Consider the following 22,124-nt stretch of genomic DNA (forward strand, 5'->3'; position numbering starts at 1 on the left):
ATGTCGTTTTTATTTTATACACAAGAGAGCGTAATGATTATTATCATAATATAGTTAATAACAATAAAATAAAACTCAGTGGAGTAGCATTGCTATATTAATATTTTAATTTAAAATTTTATTATAAAACTTTACGTAATAAATATATTTCTATACTTGCGCAGTGTTTAAATGATTCAATTTATAATTGCTTATTATTTTATAAGTGCGACTTTTCTTTCATATAATTTTTTCGATAGCCTTTATTTATTTATTCTAATTGGTTTTTAATTTTTGGAAAAAATATAATTTCTAGTCCGTATTCAAAACACTTTTATGTTTGAAATTCTACAGTACACGTAACATGAATTACGTACTAAATACATGCTAACATCGTAAAAGCGCTTATCGAATAGGTATAAGCTTCTCTACCTTTATAAAACGTGCGGCTCCAAATTCCGAAAAAGACTGAGATTTTTTGCACGTAGCATTTATATACCATATTTGGAAGCTAGCGTGATTCAATAAGCATCGCGCTCATTGGCTGACATGCGAGTGGTGGGGTTCGCCGTTTGACGGCTCATATAAATAGCGCGTAATTCGCGACTTCACGCTTTCCGATTCGGGCAGGGGACAGGGGTACGTCCTGTCATTTTAACGTTGAAAAAATTCGCACTGTTCGCAGCCCTGTCTTCGAATCGATTGACTTTTCTCCAGATTCTAATCTCTGTTAAATATAAAACGACGTTGGAAAAGTTCGCAGCCTTGTCTTCGAATCAATTGTGACTTTTTCTCCACTCTTCTAATCTCTGCTGAATATAAAACGACAAGAAAGGACACGAAAGGGTCGTTCATCGTTGGATTTCTTTACTAAGGTAATCAATAATTAACTTTGCCTTTATTTGTCGTAACAGTGTAAATATCGCGTATTGCAGAGTCTAGTATAACATTGATTACTCGGTTGAAAGTATGTCGGCGTCGTGTCGTGTCGTGTCATCGCGTCTCGCGTGAAGTTAACCGCACACGGAAAACGACGCCGCTTCCCCATTTCGATCGCATTCACATTTCATTCGCGAAATGCGGCGAATAGAAGATGACACGGCGGAACGAACTGGCTCTCGGACAAAACGCGATCAAATATGGTAATTGAAACCTCTATAATACTTGAATATATAACTTGAACATATATTTTCGTATGCGATATTTAATTTCTACTGCGTAACTATAATAATCGCATATTAATAATCCGTTCGAACGCGTATTTCATAAAACTTGTTCGCCAAAAGTATATCGCTTAAATAATTGACAATGAGATTTTCGAATATCAATACGCAAATAATAATTATAAAACAAGAGAATATAATATACGCTTACCCTTTATGATTGTTATTTCCGCATTTCGAGCATCAGATATATTTGGAAATACGGAAAATTCATGAACGCGCCGAGAGCGAGAAGTGCCGCGTCGTTCGCGTCACCTTTGGCACGCGAAGTTAACCGTGCAAAAACAAAACTGTCTCACCTTAATCTTAATTACAACTACGATTCATTTACACATTTCGATTCTGTAAATGAGGCGCAAATATAATTAAGAGACAAGATTGGCATCAAACAAATGACAATTGAAATTATATTAAACCTATATTTATTGCAACATTTAGTTTGCGCATTCAATATTCACTAAGAAAAAGACGCGCATTACCGCCGTATCGCTCTTAGTGTGTGAAATTGATAACGCGAGAGACGAAATCACTTCGACATATTAATTGCATTAATGTTTTATTTGCAGAATGCGACGAATACGAGATAGTTGATTCCAAATGAGTGCTGTTGCGACTTATTGAATTGGTAAATAAAATTTATATTAATTTTATATCTAATTATTAAAATATCTGATAATTTTTTGTGTAATACAATTTTGGCATTAGTATGCGGATAATTCGTTCGAGCATGTATTTCACAATACTCGTGCATACGAATAACATGTTGCGTATAAAGTCAATTGTGCAGAAATCTTTCGCCATCTTAGACGCATGCCAATGTTTAAATTTTATTTGTAAAGTATCGCGAGTATCGAACATGACAAATTTCCTGCGTTCTTATTTTTTTGCTGTAGTGAACTACGCATCACGTCTAATTAATATCAACTATACGAACAAAATATGACAGGGTCGCATAATATTTAGGGTGCATCTGCTTTCACGCTCACATGATGTAAACATTAATTCATCCTTATTTATCAATTATCAAATAAGAATAAATGATATTTAAGCAAGCACTGTAAGCGCAAAACAGGGCGCATCCTTAGCAATTATTTGCAATTACACTTAATTTTAATATTTTAATAAACTATTTGTTTCAAAACTAGATAGATGCTGTCACAAACTAAACAATGAAAAGAGAAGAGAGGTGAAAAACAGACTTGACAATTTTGTGAAGAGAAGAAGAAGGAGGAAGAGGAGGAGGAGGAGGCTCAGGAAAAGCAATGGATCAACTTTGCGGTAAGCAAGCTTATTGCTTACTTACATAAAAAATTAGTCATTTCTTCCCATTAAGTTGTTTTATTTCAATAATTAAAAATAGTAATTAAAAAAAAAGAATTAATGGAAAAGAATTAAAACATTATGGAAATTTATTCATAAAGACAATTTTGAGAAAATGTATAATTATTTTAATGGATGTATAATTGAAAAATGATTGAAAAATTCAATAAAAATTAATTTTTTAATTATTGATTATTTTGAACGCTATTTTAACTTGTATCTTGTATTTGTATGTTACAGAATAATGTAACCACATAGCTGATAACTCCACTACTGTGCATCAATTAGTCTTTCTTCTTTTGTTGGTACACGCAGCCACCTCGGCCGCGATCAAGCCATTAGCTAGTTAGTGAAGGTGCAATAAAATATAATGGAGACTTTGCACGGTTCTGTATTGAGAGGGCATCAGTCGGTGAGTGACAAAAATTTTATCAGGTAACGAATCTGTGTAAATAAAATGTACAGATCTATTATTATATTAGAAATGAATACAAAGCTTTATAGATCCATTTAAAATTAACTACAATCGATTATGATACATATTTAATCTTGGATTTGTTTATCATTATTTGTCAATTTGATCAGCATTTTGATTTGCTATTATGCTTGAAGTTATTATGTTTATAACTGGAAAAAAATGTTTTATAAATAATATAAAATTACATATAATTATATTAAAAATTGACATATTTTCTATATAATTATATATAATTATTATAAAATATGTCTATAATATGTATAATATTTTTTCCCAGATATTTACATATGAAAAAAGAGAATGAAATAGAATTCAATGATGAGTTAGCTATAAATTATATAATATTAATAAAACTATATAATATTAATAAATTAAATAAGAACATAAATCTGTTTAATTTTATTGAATTATTATTTGATTCCCATATATTAGAAATAATTAAATTTTTTAATTCAAAAGAATATCTAACAAAAATCCTTTCTTTATTAATAATATAAATCAGAAAAAATATTTATATACAAAACTGCATTTTAATAAAAATAAGTTTGATGAATATAAAAAAAAATTATTGAAATAATTGGTTTTTAAATTAAAATTGATGAAATAAATAATGAAGAAGTAAAGAAAAAATAAAGTTTTATATAAAAAAATATATATTTTAAAATGCAAAGTTTTTCATAGATTTTTTATTTTTAAATTATAGGATATTAATATAGGATCAATATATTCACATATTCAATATATGTAACATAAAAATAAAGAATATTTTGATACAACCTGTATTTAAACAAGTGTTATGTATTTATTTTCCTTAATCCTATTTCTAAATATTTATCCAAGATTAAATATGCTATAAATTGATGCAAATAAAAAATATGTACATTCAAAAAAATATTTTTTTCAATTCGTATAAATGGAAATATTGTTCTTCTTTACAAGAGAAAAATACAATAATGTTATTACAACAACTAATTAATTTTATCTTATATAAGTATATAAAATGCAATACTACATATGACTATAAATAATTAATTTTTGAACACACAGCATCAATTTTAACATAATAGATTGTAGCTTATTCATTTGGTTGATTGAACTAAATTTACAACAAATAAAGCAAAATAAGTGACACAAAATCCCATAAGTTACTCGTTGCGGAACACACAAGAATTTTTTAAATTATATTAACATTTTTTTCTATTAAAAATTTTCTATAAAAAAGATATTTTCATGTAATACACATTACTAAATATAAGTGACATAACAATGATATAAATGCAATTGATAAGAAGTTTATAAGTCACAATGCAAAGTTTTTTTACGCAGTATCCGGTTAAAAATTTGTCATGCATGAATATGTATAAATATATATAAATATGTATAAATATTCATAAACATATATAATATATATATCCATACAAATGTTTGTAAATCCTTTTTTTGTAAAATTAGTTTTTAGTGTAATAAGAATAATAATAATAATATAAAAACATTAAAAATAATTAAAAAGGTAATTTTCACACTATTTGTTTTAAAAAACATCAAGTTTGAAGAAATGTAAAAGAATTACTTATGTATAATTATATATAAAATTATGCATAATTATATATAAGCAATTTTTTTACATTTCTCCAAACTTGTTTTATTCTAAAACAAACAATGCAAAAATTATCCTTTTAATTATTTTTTATGTTTTTACATTACTATTATTATTTTTACACTAAAAAGTAATTTTACAAATGAAAGAAGAATGTATGGACATGTATGGACATATTTCATATATAATTATACATGTTTATGAATATTTATGCGTGTTTACGTATGTTTATACATATTTATATATATTCATGCAAAAATTTTTTACCGGGTAATTATATTTAAATGTACATATGTACATAGAGATAATAAATTAGAGACGTTTCGACCAAAACTGGATCATCTTTAGTATGTCAAAACGAAAAGAGAACAAGTGTATAATTTAAAGTAATAATGGAATAGCAATATGATAAAAATATTATTAGCGCTATTAGTACAAAGATTTCCACAGATAAAACATAAAATTATCTAGTCGCTGTAAATATAATTATTATGTATTAGATCTATAATGATTCAATTTTTTATTCGTTGTATCTTTACAATTATTTCCATTTCACATAAACATTGTGTGTGTGTAAGAATTCCAGGTGTATCGTAAAATTAATATAAATTGCAAAATTATGAATTATATCGTTAACAATTTTTAAAAAATAAAACATATTCAATGTTAAAAATAACTTCTACAACTAATTATATCGAGTTTGAAAATATCTTCCAAAAATCAAATAGAAAACGGAAACTTATTTTAATAATGTGTATAACGTGTCTGCGGGGAGAATGATCGGTGTCGCGATAATACAGAGATTTTTTTTATATAAATGTAAATAATTGTTATACTATTATGTTACATGTCATAAAAAAATACTTTGCAAAATCATAACAGTGTTTGCATATATAATGTGACAAAGATGAAAATATAAAAAAATAGGTATATTAATTGCTATAAAAATTTATTATACCATTAATTTTAAATCAATATGTTTTAATGTCATATTTAATATGCGTTCAAGAAATTGAGAAACGACAAACTAATCAAAATTAAATATAAAAAATTAAGTTATATATAGACTACAAGTAAAAGCTAGATGTCAATTGCTACAATGATATTTAATGTAGCCTATATGTAAATTAATTTTTAATTTTTGAATAAGAATATTTATTTAATTTTAAAATCACAAAAAGCAATTCTAATTCATCAAAGCGTCAATTCACGGATTTTTTCAAAAACTGTATTTTTCCCTTTTCCATCACTCGTTTCGCTTAAAACCTGTAGTTACACTGACAAAACCTGGTTGAAAATGGGCGAATCAGAATTTTCTGGTTTAATTCATTAAATATTAATTGAGATAACCGGAATTCTGTTCGATACAATACTTTTGGTAAAATATTTTAAAATTCATATTTTTAAAATAATATTAATTAGAATTCTAGTTATCTCAATTAAAATTCTAATAAATTTAACAACAAAATTCTGATTCGCTTAATTACCACCAGAATTATCATTTAATTCAACCAGACTATTTCTCTCAGTATAGATTTTCCTATGTCTTGTCTTGGTATTCTCAATTATTGCTTTCATAAATTTTCATTAACTTTTCGTGAGTCATTTCACATTTCTGTTAGCTTCCTCATGGCATGTGGAACAAACGGTGCATTATTTCAGAAACATTTCCGGGTTTTACTCGAAATTTATGTAAATTCGGGATATGATCTGGGTAGTAAGATCGTTGCAATTCGTGTCCAATTCTCGCCACGTTTACCGGTCTGTCGAGCTTGACTCGTAAGACTAGCGTCTAGCAAGCCGATAAGCCGAATTAACCACGATTAACGCACGAGGGATGTGGGCAATATCGCCCCAGAAAGTGGATTGCCTCACGTCGCGTCTATCAGCCAAGCGTTTGCACACTTGTTGTGACACAAACTATTGTGGTTCGCAAAGTATCGTGGTTATGAAGGCCTCGTCGACGTTAGACGCGCGTTAAACGTGATACGAGAAGCCGACCGTATTCGCAACGATCTCATTGTCGGTCCCGCATCCGTCGCGTCGATCTCAGCAAATCGCCAATTCGCTCACTTCACATCGTCTTTTGCATGTGCCATGGAGATGCAGCAACCGAGACAAAAATGATCCTCGCAACTTTAAGAAAATTTTTGAGAAGAGAGAAGTACGTCATGCATAGAATTTTTTGTAGCAGGAAAATCGAAGAGAAAGGTTGTCCTATTCCTTGCATTTAATTTCTTTAATTTATCGTGTGTTTATTTAACATTTCTGTTGCAGCTTTCTCATGGCACGTTCAATAAATTATGTGTTTCTTCGGAATTTCCGGGTTCCACACATTGTATAAATATGGGATACGGTCCGGGTAACGCGATCGTTGCAATTCGTGTCCAATTCTCGCCACGTTTACCGGTCTGTCGAGCTTGACTCGTAAGACTAGCGTCTAGCAAGCCGATAAGCCGAATTAACCACGATTAACGCACGAGGGATGTGGGCAATATCGCCCCAGAAAGTGGATTGCCTCACGTCGCGTCTATCAGCCAAGCGTTTGCACACTTGTTGTGACACAAACTATTGTGGTTCGCAAAGTATCGTGGTTATGAAGGCCTCGTCGACGTTAGACGCGCGTTAAACGTGATACGAGAAGCCGACCGTATTCGCAACGATCTCATTGTCGGTCCCGCATCCGTCGCGTCGATCTCAGCAAATCGTCACTTCGCTCAATTCACATCATCTTATGCATGTGCCATGGAGATGCAGCAACCGAGACAGAAATGATCCTCGCAACCTTAAGAAAATTTTTGAGAAGAGAGAAGTACGTGGTGCATAGAATTTTTTGTAGCAGGAAAATCGAAGAGAAAGGTTGTCCTATTCCTTGCATTTAATTTCTTTAATTTATCGTGTGTTTATTTAACATTTCTGTTGCAGCTTTCTCATGGCACGTTCAATAAATTATGTGTTTCTTCGGAATTTCCGGGTTCCACACATTGTATAAATATGGGATACAGTCCGGGTAACGCGATCGTTGCAATTCGTGTCCAATTCTCGCCACGTTTACCGGTCTGTCGAGCTTGACTCGTAAGACTAGCGTCTAGCAAGCCGATAAGCCGAATTAACCACGATTAACGCACGAGGGATGTGGGCAATATCGCCCCAGAAAGTGGATTGCCTCACGTCGCGTCTATCAGCCAAGCGTTTGCACACTTGTTGTGACACAAACTATTGTGGTTCGCAAAGTATCGTGGTTATGAAGGCCTCGTCGACGTTAGACGCGCGTTAAACGTGATACGAGAAGCCGACCGTATTCGCAACGATCTCATTGTCGGTCCCGCATCCGTCGCGTCGATCTCAGCAAATCGTCACTTCGCTCAATTCACATCATCTTATGCATGTGCCATGGAGATGCAGCAACCGAGACAGAAATGATCCTCGCAACCTTAAGAAAATTTTTGAGAAGAGAGAAGTACGTGGTGCATAGAATTTTTTGTAGCAGGAAAATCGAAGAGAAAGGTTGTCCTATTCCTTGCATTTAATTTCTTTAATTTATCGTGTGTTTATTTAACATTTCTGTTGCAGCTTTCTCATGGCACGTTCAATAAACTGTGTTTCTTCGGAATTTCCGGGTTCCACACTTTGTATAAATATGGGATACGGTCCGGGTAACGCGATCGTTGCAATTCGTGTCCAATTCTCGCCACGTTTACCGGTCTGTCGAGCTTGACTCGTAAGACTAGCGTCTAGCAAGCCGATAAGCCGAATTAACCACGATTAACGCACGAGGGATGTGGGCAATATCGCCCCAGAAAGTGGATTGCCTCACGTCGCGTCTATCAGCCAAGCGTTTGCACACTTGTTGTGACACAAACTATTGTGGTTCGCAAAGTATCGTGGTTATGAAGGCCTCGTCGACGTTAGACGCGCGTTAAACGTGATACGAGAAGCCGACCGTATTCGCAACGATCTCATTGTCGGTCCCGCATCCGTCGCGTCGATCTCAGCAAATCGTCACTTCGCTCAATTCACATCATCTTATGCATGTGCCATGGAGATGCAGCAACCGAGACAGAAATGATCCTCGCAACCTTAAGAAAATTTTTGAGAAGAGAGAAGTACGTGGTGCATAGAATTTTTTGTAGCAGGAAAATCGAAGAGAAAGGTTGTCCTATTCCTTGCATTTAATTTCTTTAATTTATCGTGTGCTTATTTAACATTTCTGTTGCAGCTTTCTCATGGCACGTTCAATAAACTATGTGTTTCTTCGGAATTTCCGGGTTCCACACTTTGTATAAATATGGGATACGGTCCGGGTAACGTGATCGTTGCAATTCGTGTCCAATTCTCGCCACGTTTACCGGTCTGTCGAGCTTGACTCGTAAGACTAGCGTCTAGCAAGCCGATAAGCCGAATTAACCACGATTAACGCACGAGGGATGTGGGCAATATCGCCCCAGAAAGTGGATTGCCTCACGTCGCGTCTATCAGCCAAGCGTTTGCACACTTGTTGTGACACAAACTATTGTGGTTCGCAAAGTATCGTGGTTATGAAGGCCTCGTCGACGTTAGACGCGCGTTAAACGTGATACGAGAAGCCGACCGTATTCGCAACGATCTCATTGTCGGTCCCGCATCCGTCGCGTCGATCTCAGCAAATCGTCACTTCGCTCAATTCACATCATCTTATGCATGTGCCATGGAGATGCAGCACAAAAATGATCCTCGCAACCTTAAGAAAATTTTTGAGAAGAGAGAAGTACGTGGTGCATAGAATTTTTTGTAGCAGGAAAATCGAAGAGAAAGGTTGTCCTATTCCTTGCATTTAATTTCTTTAATTTATCGTGTGTTTATTTAACATTTCTGTTGCAGCTTTCTCATGGCACGTTCAATAAATTATGTGTTTCTTCGGAATTTCCGGGTTCCACACATTGTATAAATATGGGATACAGTCCGGGTAACGCGATCGTTGCAATTCGTGTCCAATTCTCGCCACGTTTACCGGTCTGTCGAGCTTGACTCGTAAGACTAGCGTCTAGCAAGCCGATAAGCCGAATTAACCACGATTAACGCACGAGGGATGTGGGCAATATCGCCCCAGAAAGTGGATTGCCTCACGTCGCGTCTATCAGCCAAGCGTTTGCACACTTGTTGTGACACAAACTATTGTGGTTCGCAAAGTATCGTGGTTATGAAGGCCTCGTCGACGTTACGTGATACGAGAAGCCGACCGTATTCGCAACGATCTCATTGTCGGTCCCGCATCCGTCGCGTCGATCTCAGCAAATCGTCACTTCGCTCAATTCACATCATCTTATGCATGTGCCATGGAGATGCAGCAACCGAGACAGAAATGATCCTCGCAACCTTAAGAAAATTTTTGAGAAGAGAGAAGTACGTGGTGCATAGAATTTTTTGTAGCAGGAAAATCGAAGAGAAAGGTTGTCCTATTCCTTGCATTTAATTTCTTTAATTTATCGTGTGTTTATTTAACATTTCTGTTGCAGCTTTCTCATGGCACGTTCAATAAACTGTGTTTCTTCGGAATTTCCGGGTTCCACACTTTGTATAAATATGGGATACGGTCCGAGTAACGCGATCGTTGCAATTCGTGTCCAATTCTCGCCACGTTTACCGGTCTGTCGAGCTTGACTCGTAAGACTAGCGTCTAGCAAGCCGATAAGTCGAATTAACCACGATTAACGCACGACAGAAAGTGGATTGCCTCACGTCGCGTCTATCAGCCAAGCGTTTGCACACTTGTTGTGACACAAACTATTGTGGTTCGCAAAGTATCGTGGTTATGAAGGCCTCGTCGACGTTAGACGCGCGTTAAACGTGATACGAGAGCCGACCATATTCGCAACGATCTCGCTGTTGGCCCCGCATGCGCCGCGTTGATTGTAGTCGTCGAATTGTCAATTACATTGCATGGTGCTATTCGAACTGTTTTGCACTTGTCATGAAGGATCTGCATCAAGAGTTTGTAGTGAATCGCGAGACATTTAGAAAATTTATCCATAGGAAAATTGATTAAAGCGAAGTAAAGAATTTCTGCAGAATGCTGAACCCTGTAGCTTCAAAGGCAACTCTGTAGGTGGAGCATTATGTGAATTTTCTTAGAATCACGGAATTCAAATTGCAGAATTGTGGATATTTGTAAAATAAAGATTTAATATAATTTATATATCTTATGAGTAAACATGCTATTATAGAAAAACATTTGTAAGGTATTTAAATATTATGTGGGAGAGAAATTTATTAATTCAATATAAAATTTTGTTTTACATTTATTCGGATTTTCCATGTTATTTTTCCTGATGTCACTTCGTTGAAAATGAAGGTCTTTGCATTAAATCTGACTTTTCACTCATGAGATCCGGATTCCGTATAATTTTAATATTGGTTCATGATTGTTAATTTTTTTAAAATTGTTGAATTATTAGTGAGAATAATAAATGATAGTTTACAAGAAAAAAAATAGGAATTATTTGAATTAAAATTTTATATCACGAATATCATTAATATTCACTTTGGTCATTGTTATAAATCGGAAGTGATAATTAGTTTGTTTGTTCACCTGAGTCGTTTCTTATTTTTTCAGACTTTGATAATTACTTTTAAAGAGATTTAAAAAGCAAATTGATGATCAAATTATTCTTTCTTAAATTTCCGTTATTCTATCAATAGTTTTATTAATGTCGTTTATTCATGGTTGGTTTAATTATTTCAAATATATGTTATGCAACTTCAGACCACACACAATAAATAATAGTATGTTTGTTTGAATATTCATCACCATTATAATATATTTAATGGTATACTTGATTGTGGCTCATTTCTCCTTATCTTTTGTATAACGTCATGCTATCATATTCTAGAATATATATTTTAATATGCTAGAAATATGAATAACACTTTGACTCACTTGTTTCATTCAACAGTTCTTTCTTGTTCATAATTATGATTCTACGTGTAACTTATTTTACAATTTAATTTATATCAAATGTTATATTAAAAGTAACCTGAATATGAAATGAAAAATAGTTAAACATATCTATATCGATAATCTTATAATTATTTTTGTACATTATTCGTAGCAGTACGATAATTAATTATAATATTGTATGTTTAGTTCTTTCGGATTTCATGTCATTTATTTTGTTTTGTATATTTTACTTGATATGTTTTGAAAGTGCTCATATAAACATGCATTATATCTTCACTGTCATCAAATTTTCTATTGGTTTATTATTTATCGATTTTTTGTCATTAGAATATTACTAACATTATAAGTTTCAATTTTACGCGAAATATGTAAAGTTTTTTGTTTAGTACGGCATCAATATATATATATAATACGAAAAGTAAAATCTTTAAACTTAAATAAAATTCCAGGTTTACACTACGCGTGTCGTACAGAAATATTTGATCAAAATTCTCATGCAAGTAATGAAATTTGTGAATATATCTTCGGTTTTGTACAATTTTTACGGTTATTATCAATATTCTCTTTAAATAATTTTTCATTAGTTTTTAAATTTTTCGTTATGTTCTTCTCGCGTACTATATATGTACTATCCATGAATCGAACGTAATGTTGTTTGTCGGCGGTAATAATAATCCGACAGCAAGGAGGATTTCTGTCTTATCAATTTTTAATCTATAGTTAGATGTGACGAAAGGTAAGTCCAATCTGATCTGAAGAAAGACGAAGGAATAAGGTAAGTGGTCAATTTTGATCACTTGATGGAGTACAAGGTAATGTACAAAATTATTATTTATATATTTGTTTGATTTCCTCTATATTTTTCTCTATCTTCTCATATATGTACGAGACTGGAAAAATACAATTTACATTCTAATTGTGCGCGTATATTTGAAACTCTTATTCTTAGATTTATCGTTCGAATAGCTTTCAAGTTTTTGTTGGATTAACCAACAAATCGGTTCCCTTAATAAGTCGCATATCGCGTCGCAATTTTATTATAATTCAAGATTTTATTAAGTTGAAATATACGAGCAGATAGGTAAATGGATACGAAAAAATATGGGCAAATAGGAATATAAACTGGAATACGGGTAGGTAGGGATTCGGTCAGGTAGGAGTTAATAATTTGAGTTGAAAAATAGAATTGAAAAAATTCTATTATAAACAAAATAATAATAACTTTTATATAATAATTATAAATACATCGATATATTTATTATTATTGTATTAAATATTAAATTTATTATTAATTTAATAATAATATGTATATTTTTAATAATAATAACTTAAAAATTATATTATTAATTTTAAATCAATTCTTAGAGACAATGTAAAATATTATATATTTTTATAAATGTTATGTATTGTATTTGTAATTTATGTAATAATAATTGTATATTATTGTGTTATTTGTATAATATAATTGGAAATACTATGTATTGTATTTATAATTTGTGTAATAATAATTATAAATAATGTTTTTTATGTAATCGAATGCAATTAATAAGACAAAAATCTTTGCATTTAATAAACATTCGTTTTGGGAGGTTTTACAATTTTTTTGTTACCAAAAGATTGTTAATAAAAATTCAAGAAATACTTCATTTAAAATTCCGTATTAAAAGTTATAATTTATGTGGCATGTATTATAATAATTAATTGAAGACAATGACGGTATGTGTATACAGTTTTTGTTCGCGAAATTAACATTTATGTCTTAGATATCACGATGTTACAAGTAAATTTAATATGTTTTTGCGAAGTTATTACAAAATTTGCAACGCCTTATTTTATGTGGCTTTTACGATGAAAGGTACACCTGTGAAGTATAATATTAAATATTTATTAACCAAATTCTTAAATTAAGTTTCGTATTAAATATGTTAAATCATTAAAAGTTAACACAAATACTGCGTTAGTTTCATGTTCATAGGTACGATATTTGGTTGATCGTGGCTGTTCCTCAAGCATCAAATATAAGATATATGTATAAACGTTGTAATTCGTATCGATGGAGAGTAATGATTTTGTGGAAAGTTAGTTTCTCGTCAGTTTGCGCATCCATCCGAGATGCCTATTTTGCTTCATTGAATCTGGGGATTCTCGACCGTTGCAGGACTGAAATTAATCGATAAATTAATTAAGAGTTTTTGTTATTCCCTTGGAGCAGTGATTTCGGCAATAAATTAACGACAATATAATTTTTTTTTAATTTAATTATGAAATCAATTAAATATAGTATGTTAAGACAGGAATTTATTCTTCCCATTAAATATTCTTTCATTAATTAACATTAATATTGCTTTGACAATAATAAGATTTAAAGGATTGAACATGGATAGCAATTGTTTATGATAAGTGAATTACATTAAATAATCTAAAATTACAAGTTTTGTTAAATCATTGATTTTGCGATCTTTTTAAGAAAAAATGTGGTTACAAATGAATATATTTTTTTATTTTAATCTTTAGTTTCTTTTAAGAAACTGTTTTCAGGCACTGGACATCCCTTTATTCCAAAATATTAATTACTTAAAAAATTTTTTAGATTAATTTGTATAATGAAATACATACGCAGTCTATATATTATGCAGTAAATTTTTAGCTACTATTTATTTGATAAAATTTTATCAAAAAGATTCATGTTTATGTAAATAATTTATTGTAATAATACAATGGCCGTAATTAAAAATGTGCGTACTTAAAAATTCAAGACGAATCGATTGGGTATCCTAATATCAATAAGATTTTGATTTCTCTAATTATCTGAATATTACATTAATTATAGATAATTCTATTTAATTACTTGACTACATTTGAATAACTGCTGCAGAAAAAAGAAAATTGATATAAATTTTATATTAATAATATTCGATTATAAAATCGAAATAAGATGAAAAAATGAATAAAATTTAAATCTCATTGTTATTGGTTTGATTTGCCTTGAACAGTTGGTACCTGAGAATTTTTGTACTCACATATATAATAAGTTATAATGACGTATGTATTTTATTACTTTGAAATATAATCATTTGTAACTATCCTTCGATAAACATTATTCTATCCATGTTTTTCTATTTTGATATTTTGTAATAATATAAAGAATATATTTTTGCGTGCAAATCTTATTCTTGTGTACTATAAAATTGTGATTAATATCGATTAAGTTATCGTTAAAATATTTGATAATTGCATAATATTTGCATTATTTGTAAAAATTTGGAAAAGCATAACAATTGTTAATTCGTTGCCAAGATGGGCGCTATTATAAGAACAGTCCGAAAAATTTGGGATTGGTTTCCTCCTGCAACGGAGTTTTTAGTGTCCAACGAATCACTTAACTTTCTTTCGCGTTGATAACGTGAAACTTAACAAGAAGCAGAGCACAGCTCGCTCTCCGTGGAGATCATTTTTCTTTCTGTCGGATACTATTTAACATCTTACTCGGAAAGATCTGGTTTCATTGTTGGACTAGTTATTTTCTATTTAACGCAGTGATAGCGCAGTGTTTCCTCGCAATTTTTTAGAGATAAACTTATCTCTCATAAACTTATCTCTCTGTTGAAAGTAAAGCGAGAAATAGAATTTATATACGTGCGATTAAAACATTTGGTTCATTTCATTATGTTATTTGAATCATAGATGCCATATTGCAACACACATTTAAAAGTTGTTAAATAACATTTTTTTATTATCATATAAAGAAATAATAATTGTAGAAGACGCGTTGCAGAATTTAAAATTATTTGTATCGGAATTGATTAGATCATTTCATTCGTCACATTGTCTTGTATCAAAGTTTTATGTATTTTTCTGCATGTTGCATATTTCTTTTGTATTTGTAAAATGTATGAGTTACATATATATAGTTAATAATTGACATTCTTTTTTATTGAAAAATATATATATAATAAATTTATTAACAATCTTTTTGGTTGCTCACGATTGCTCGCATAAATTAAAAAAAAAGCAAAACAAATTTTGCAATTGTATTTGATAATTAATAATAAATGTTAGTAATAATCATTTGTCGATTGATCGTATAGCCACATATTTTACATCTCGATTGTGAGAATTTTGTGTTATACGCATACCGAATATTCTCTCTGTAATTTCAAAAAGAAATTGTCAAAAAGAAATTTTGTGCGTATACATATTGTACATTATATAATATTTTCAGTTTTATAATATAATTTTTTTATAATATGTTATGTATAATGTAAAGTAAATTGTTTAAAAAATAATGTAAATAATAAAAATGTAAAGAAATTTACCATAAAATGGAGTAACTTTAGCCCCTATTTTGTATTTCTTATAATTAACGACAGTAACTGTAAATATCGTTATCGTATTTCATTACATGAAAAAACTACGCAACAATATAACGACATCGACACTGTCATTAAGAGTTACAAAATACAATAAAAGCCTTCATCCCAGAAACTTTGACACAAATTATATAAATATATATGCAATATACATATGTCCAAAATCATAACATAAGATTCTTAAATCTTCTTTAAGGCAATAGTTCGATCAATTCTTTATAAAATTACGTTTTTAAAATGTCATATGTCCAGATTTTGCATGCTGTATTGTCAAAATTTGGGCTAAATTTATTTTGATTTTGAACAAAAATTATTCCATTTTAAAGGATATTATATTGTAAAGGAAAGAGGATGGCAGGGGATGTGGTGGAGGGCCTCTATAAAGTAACTTATTTTTACCAAATTATATGAAAAATGTATATGCGTAATTCGAGTCACATATTTTATAACTTTTTTGTATAGTTTGTTGGTTTAAAAGTTAAAGAAAAAAGGAAAATGGAAGAACTGAAGTAGCAAGCTGACGTTATTTGTCATTTGACGTTAAAATGATATCTTCAATATTGTTTTGATATCAAAATAACGTGAACTTGCTGAATTAAAAAAAAGAGGACCGTCGATTATAATCGACGGGGGTGGTGGAGGGCCTCTACAAGTTAAAATGTATTTGCCACATAATCTGAAAAATATATAAAGTAATTTGATTATAACGTACTTTATGATTTTTTGCATAATGTATTGTATAAAAGTAAAAAAAAGAAAAAGAAAGAATCCTCAAGTAACAAGCTAATGTTATTTATTTTGGCATTAACAAAACAAAAAACGACAAATTAAAATAATATCAGTTTGCTAAAGTCAAAAACAGGATCATAATAGCTATGTTCAGCAGAGAAAATAGTTTTGCAACTGCTGTAAAATTCTTGTAAGATTTTTTAATATAATTTATTTATATATTTAGATCCATAAAAAAAACAATAGCAAAAACGAATCGTCTTGAAGAATTTTACAATAGTTGCAAAGCTACTTTTTCTTCTAAACGCAGCTAATATCTATATTTACTGGAAGTTAATACAATTCGCTAATAAATCTATTATGCATGTGCAAAAAATCGCACCTATATCCGAATATACCCTGAAAAATAAAAATCAGAGCGTAAGTTGAATGTAATGGGAGAGTAACAGAAGCGTAAACGAAACTCGTAAGAGGTGAAAATTGGAACAATGAAATGTAAAAGAAGCATTTACGCATTTTACTTATAAAACTCAGTTAAAAAATATGTTAAATAACAAGTCAGTATTTTTTTATATTAAGTTGCTATCAAAATTTTTTTTTTTTTCGAGATCATGGATTTCATAAATCGCGTTATCAATTTTATCGCCGATAGCTATATGCAGAGAGAGACCTAAGAGAGGACATGACGGTCAAAACCTGTAAGGGGGTCTGCACAATAAAAGGAACAGAGAACAGAGAATAAGAATTTGAACCTATCAGAAATTATGTATTGTGGAATATACAGTTTCTGAAATTGGTAGAATAAGTTGAAATTCTTTGCTTCCTATTCCTTTTATTGTGTGGATTCCTAATCGCAAAATGTTGCGCACTACCGCCCTCCGAAGAAGTAAATGTGCTAAAACTGCCTAACAATATTCACCTTTTTGCAGTGCTCCTGATAGAAATAAATCGCTGAAATCGTTATTTCTTAAATCGTAAAGTCTTTATTAATTTAATAGATTTTATTTATTTTAGCAATTTCAATTATCTATTTCCATCAGGAACACCGCAAAAATATGGATGTGTAGTTAACATCCACTTCTTCAGAGGGCGGTAGTGCGCGGTAGCATTTTGCGGTTACAGATTTGATGGGCCTTCATGTTCTCTCTCAGATTTCTCTCTGCTGCAATGCTTTCGCAACTGCGATTTTATCAACTTCCGCAGAATAATAAATATATATATATATATATATGTAGTATCCAATTTCCATATCACTAATTAATTAAATAGATATTGATGCTTTGGTATACGAGATTTTAAGGATTTTATGAAAAAGTCTAGGCCGGGAAGCCGCGCTTCTCAGCTCTCAAGTTTATCTCAACCACAACAGCGCAGTGGCGCGATCTTACAATGAAGCGCTCAACCGCGCGCCGTTCTGAGTGAATACGTGTACCTTCGCTATTTTGTCGCGCAAAGCGCAAAGTCTACAGATCGCTCGTTGTCGTCTGCGTCTTATGGTGGTGACACGTGAACCGCGTGGCCCCGTTTAAAAAGCCGTCCCGGAGTGACGATGGAACGCGGACGTCGTACGCGTGATTTATTCGACCAGTGCTGATCCCGGATCACCAGATCTCGCAGGATCTCTCGGCAAAGCTGTCCGTACATCTGACACTCTTGACACGCAAGAGCAACTGGAAGATTACTAGACAGCGAATATCTGCCGCGTCATGCCCTCCAGAAGAAACAAAGGCGGCCTCCTGGCCAGGGTGAATTTCCCTCTTTATACCCTGCAGATGCTTACCAGCAGGCACATCCTGGTAGGAGGCGGAGGCGGCTCCTCCAAGACTGGCATTGCCAATGGATTTGTGAGTTTCTGCTGGCTCAGTAAGCAGATTGTCAGCTGAATCTGTCAGTTTGTGACCATTTAAATGGATTCTGTATTATTTAATATAATTACAATATGGCATACACATAGATTATATTTGATTTCCTTATATTCTGATAGTAGATTCTATTAAATTTAGTCTTTAATGGCAGGTTTCTGTTATATGTAATTATATTCCGTTAACAGATTCAGTTATATTTCTGTTGGAATTTTGCCGAAAAAATTTATAGCAAACATTTTGTAATATCTATTTTCTATTTGGCTATCAGAAATTGACCTTTTGTTCTTTTTCATAAAATTTTTTTTTTCTTCTTAATTCGAAACCATAATATGTTATTTAAATACAACTGTTTAAGGACCAGTTTTGTTATTGCAGGAAATTTTTGAATTGTCACACAACGGAATACATTTTGTTGCCGAAGAAGTGACCAGGCATGAGACGGGTCCCAGCGTAGTCATGAATTGTGCCTCACATAATAATGGCAAAAAGACATGGATAGTTGCTGGCCAAGAGAGTCATTGTCAACTGTACAATGTAAATCCCAAGGTGGTGACTTCGGAAAATGGAGAATTGATCAAAGGACCGACAGCAGTGGCTAATAAAGATGGTCTTAGGCACAGAAGAAACAGTGAAAAAGTCGAAGATGTTCACTCACCAATGGAGAGGATAGAGGAAATTAAAGACGACAATTCGAATGTCAAGAGCAAGAAACTTCAGTTAGTACTCAAGCCTGCTGATAGTGTGCAGACAGCTTTCGGGTAAGACAGTTTGCTACATTGGATGCATTTAGTATTACAACCGCTCACTAATGACTAAATAGTAATTGATTGGATAACAGTGATTGATTGAATCTAAAGGTAAAAATCACTCATATTTTACTGCTACTCAGCTACACTTGTAATACCGAATACACTTAAGATTACTAAACTATGAAAATTACCTCATTCCCATTCTTTTGTAACGTTACCGTGAACTCTGTGCAAGGAGAGAGCAAGAGAGAAAGCTATAATTATCTTTGTCATTTAATTGATGGACTGAGATTCACGGTGACGTCGATACAAAGAGCGTCTTGTTAATATATCCCCTGTCCACAAACTTACCAATGAGGTAATCTTTATAGTTTCAGTAACCTTGGGTTACATCCATTTATTACATCGAAGAGTATCACACTCTTAATTTTTAACGAGAACTTTCTCTCTTGTAGAAATGGTGAGCCTTTACAAAGAGTGGTCAGAGTGAGCTTGCAAGGAACAATTATGGCTACAGGTGGCACAGATGGTAGAGTTAGATTATGGAAGTTCCCGCAGTTACACAAATTGTATGACCTTGATGCGCACGGGAAGGAAATAGATGACTTAGATTTTAGTCCGGATGGTAATCTGTTAGTGAGCATCGCTAAGGACGGAAAGGCCTTCTTATGGAATCTCAACAATGGCACAAGAAATAAAGAACTCACTTGGACAGTGCCGGATGGCATGAAGTACATGTACAAAAGATGCCGATTCAGAAAATTGACAGAGAATAAAACAAAGCTCGATCTATTCGTGCTTTCCAACGCCGTCGCGGCGAAAAATCCTAGTTTCCTTCAGTTGTGGGACGTTCATACTGGAGCCATCACTAAATCCGCTTCTTATAAGGAAGCATTGTCAGCACTAGCCGTTTCTGATGATGGCAAATTCGTGGCCGTCGGCACAATGTTCTCCGGCAGCGTTGATATATTCGTGGCATTCAGTTTGAGGAAGGCACTCCATGTTCCTGGAGCGCATAGCATGTTCGTTACCGGTCTAGAATTCTTACCAACAAAACTAGACGGCCCCGCGATTACCAGTAACACGGAGACCGCAGTTGTTAGTATCTCCGTGGATAACAGGATTTGTATACATAGTATACCATTTAGACGTAAGTATCTTATTGCGAACGAATAAATAGTTACTTTAGGGTCTATTAAAGCTAATAAACTTTATTTTTTTAACCTTTCAGACACACTGCCATTCTGGTTTGTCCTCATATTGATAGTCTTATGTATATGTGGCGCGTTTATCTTCTGCAGTTATCTTGGTATATGACCCACGAAATACGCGACCGAGCCAATAAAGCAAGACATTATTTTTTCCTAATTATATTAGACCGATAATTGTCCTTGCGTATGAGAGATTAAAATAAACGCAACGCACGATTTACTCATAAACAGTGGCTGCTCAAAAACATTACATAAACAGTCATAGGATTATTCGCGTAAAAAAAGGTGCTGACTGGCATCTCGTCCGACACGTATGATATAATTAGCTTACGAAACAACGTACACGTAACTGTGAATATGCACAGTGTTAGCGTAAGAGGTATTCTCGGTTTATTTAGCGGTTACCATTCGATCTTGATAGTTGAATTTATCGGATAGAGTATACAAACAGATTTTTTCAGAAAGCGCGATTTAGATATAGACGTGACGTCAGTCGGGGTGCTACTGTGATAAATAAATGTTGGAGTGCTTCCAACAAATCGGGGCTGCACCAATAGCACATTGATGTACATATAGATATTACGTTTTATCAATTTTTAGCGCAAAAGGAAGGGATTTAACAACGCGATTATTTCTCTTCCGCACGAGTACGCTTAAATGGTTTCGTTTATGGCAAGTAATTCGAGACATGCGTTTCTCGTACTTACGGCGAACGATACTCTTTATTTTTTTCGTGTTACAGACGAAAATCCATAATGCATTTATGTGCTGTATCATGTATATTGACACTTACTAGTATATTTTTTCTTGATTATATATTCCTCTCTACTTTCTTCATAAAATATGTAACATACATGAATGATAAATATTTGTAACGATTGATGCTGTACGAATTACCAATTAATTGTTATATTTCGCGAAATGAGCTTATAATAAGTACCGTTATTTATTTAGGCTTTCTAAAGTTTCTTAATTTATTTTTAGAGCACGTGTATTTTTCGTATCCGCAAATCCGGCTTTAATGAAAATTAATGAAAATTTATTCGAATAAAATTGTTTGTGTGTGTGTGTGTGTGTGTGTGTGTGTGTGTGTGTGTGTGTGTGTGTGTGTGTGTGTGTGTGTGTGTGTGTGTACATACATATGTATATCATATGTGGAATCTTTTCTGCTCATGGAAGATTGTGCAATGAATTTGTAAGCGTCTCGATTATTTCATAATAATAATAAACTATTAAATATATACATATTTTTCTTAATAATGGCTATCCTCTCTCTTTTATTTTTTCCACAATTGAAAACCAATTAAAATTTCACATACATAATAAACATATTACACACAAATAAATGAAAAATTTTTTATAGTTCCTTATGTTAAATCTATCTCCGAAGTTCCTATCCAACATGTTTCACTGTAAATTAGCATTTTCCATTATCAACATTTTAAAAAGTTTTATAAAGCAAAGGACAAGTTAGAATTGCTTTCTAATCAAAATGTGATCTATAAGATCTCATGTGATGATTGCAAGACTAGCTATATTGGCCAAACTAAAAGAAAATTGAATACGAGGATACGTGAACATATTTCAGATATCAACAAAAAAACGGGTTCTCCATCGGTCATTTCTGACCACCGTATAAATCTCAATCACAATTTCAGATGGAATG

At 32.3% G+C, this 22,124-nt stretch overlaps 1 protein-coding gene and 1 long non-coding RNA gene across 3 annotated transcripts; both read left to right on the forward strand.

Moving 5' to 3' along the window:
- The first annotated feature begins 241 nt into the window (after positions 1–241).
- LOC105146573 (uncharacterized) lies at positions 242–5,329 on the forward strand. 2 transcript variants are annotated; one of them, XR_846205.2, is made up of 4 exons: positions 242–854; positions 1,769–1,827; positions 2,352–2,480; positions 2,763–5,329. It is a non-coding gene; the product is annotated as an uncharacterized LOC105146573 (long non-coding RNA). The 2 variants fall into 2 exon arrangements; XR_846206.2 differs by having other exon boundaries at positions 245–854; positions 2,348–2,480.
- A 12,556-nt stretch (positions 5,330–17,885) lies between these two features.
- LOC105145972 (guanine nucleotide-exchange factor SEC12) lies at positions 17,886–21,701 on the forward strand. The gene is made up of 4 exons (XM_011055904.2): positions 17,886–18,477; positions 18,874–19,256; positions 19,703–20,397; positions 20,479–21,701. The coding sequence occupies exons 1-4, from the start codon at positions 18,340–18,342 to the stop codon at positions 20,562–20,564; spliced, it is 1,302 nt and encodes a 433-aa protein (XP_011054206.1). The 5' UTR covers positions 17,886–18,339; the 3' UTR covers positions 20,565–21,701.
- Positions 21,702–22,124: the final 423 nt, after the last annotated feature.

The sequence above is a fragment of the Acromyrmex echinatior genome, chromosome 1, assembly GCF_024713525.1.
Source record: "Acromyrmex echinatior isolate Ae372 chromosome 1, ASM2471352v2, whole genome shotgun sequence".
NCBI lineage: Eukaryota > Metazoa > Arthropoda > Insecta > Hymenoptera > Formicidae > Acromyrmex > Acromyrmex echinatior.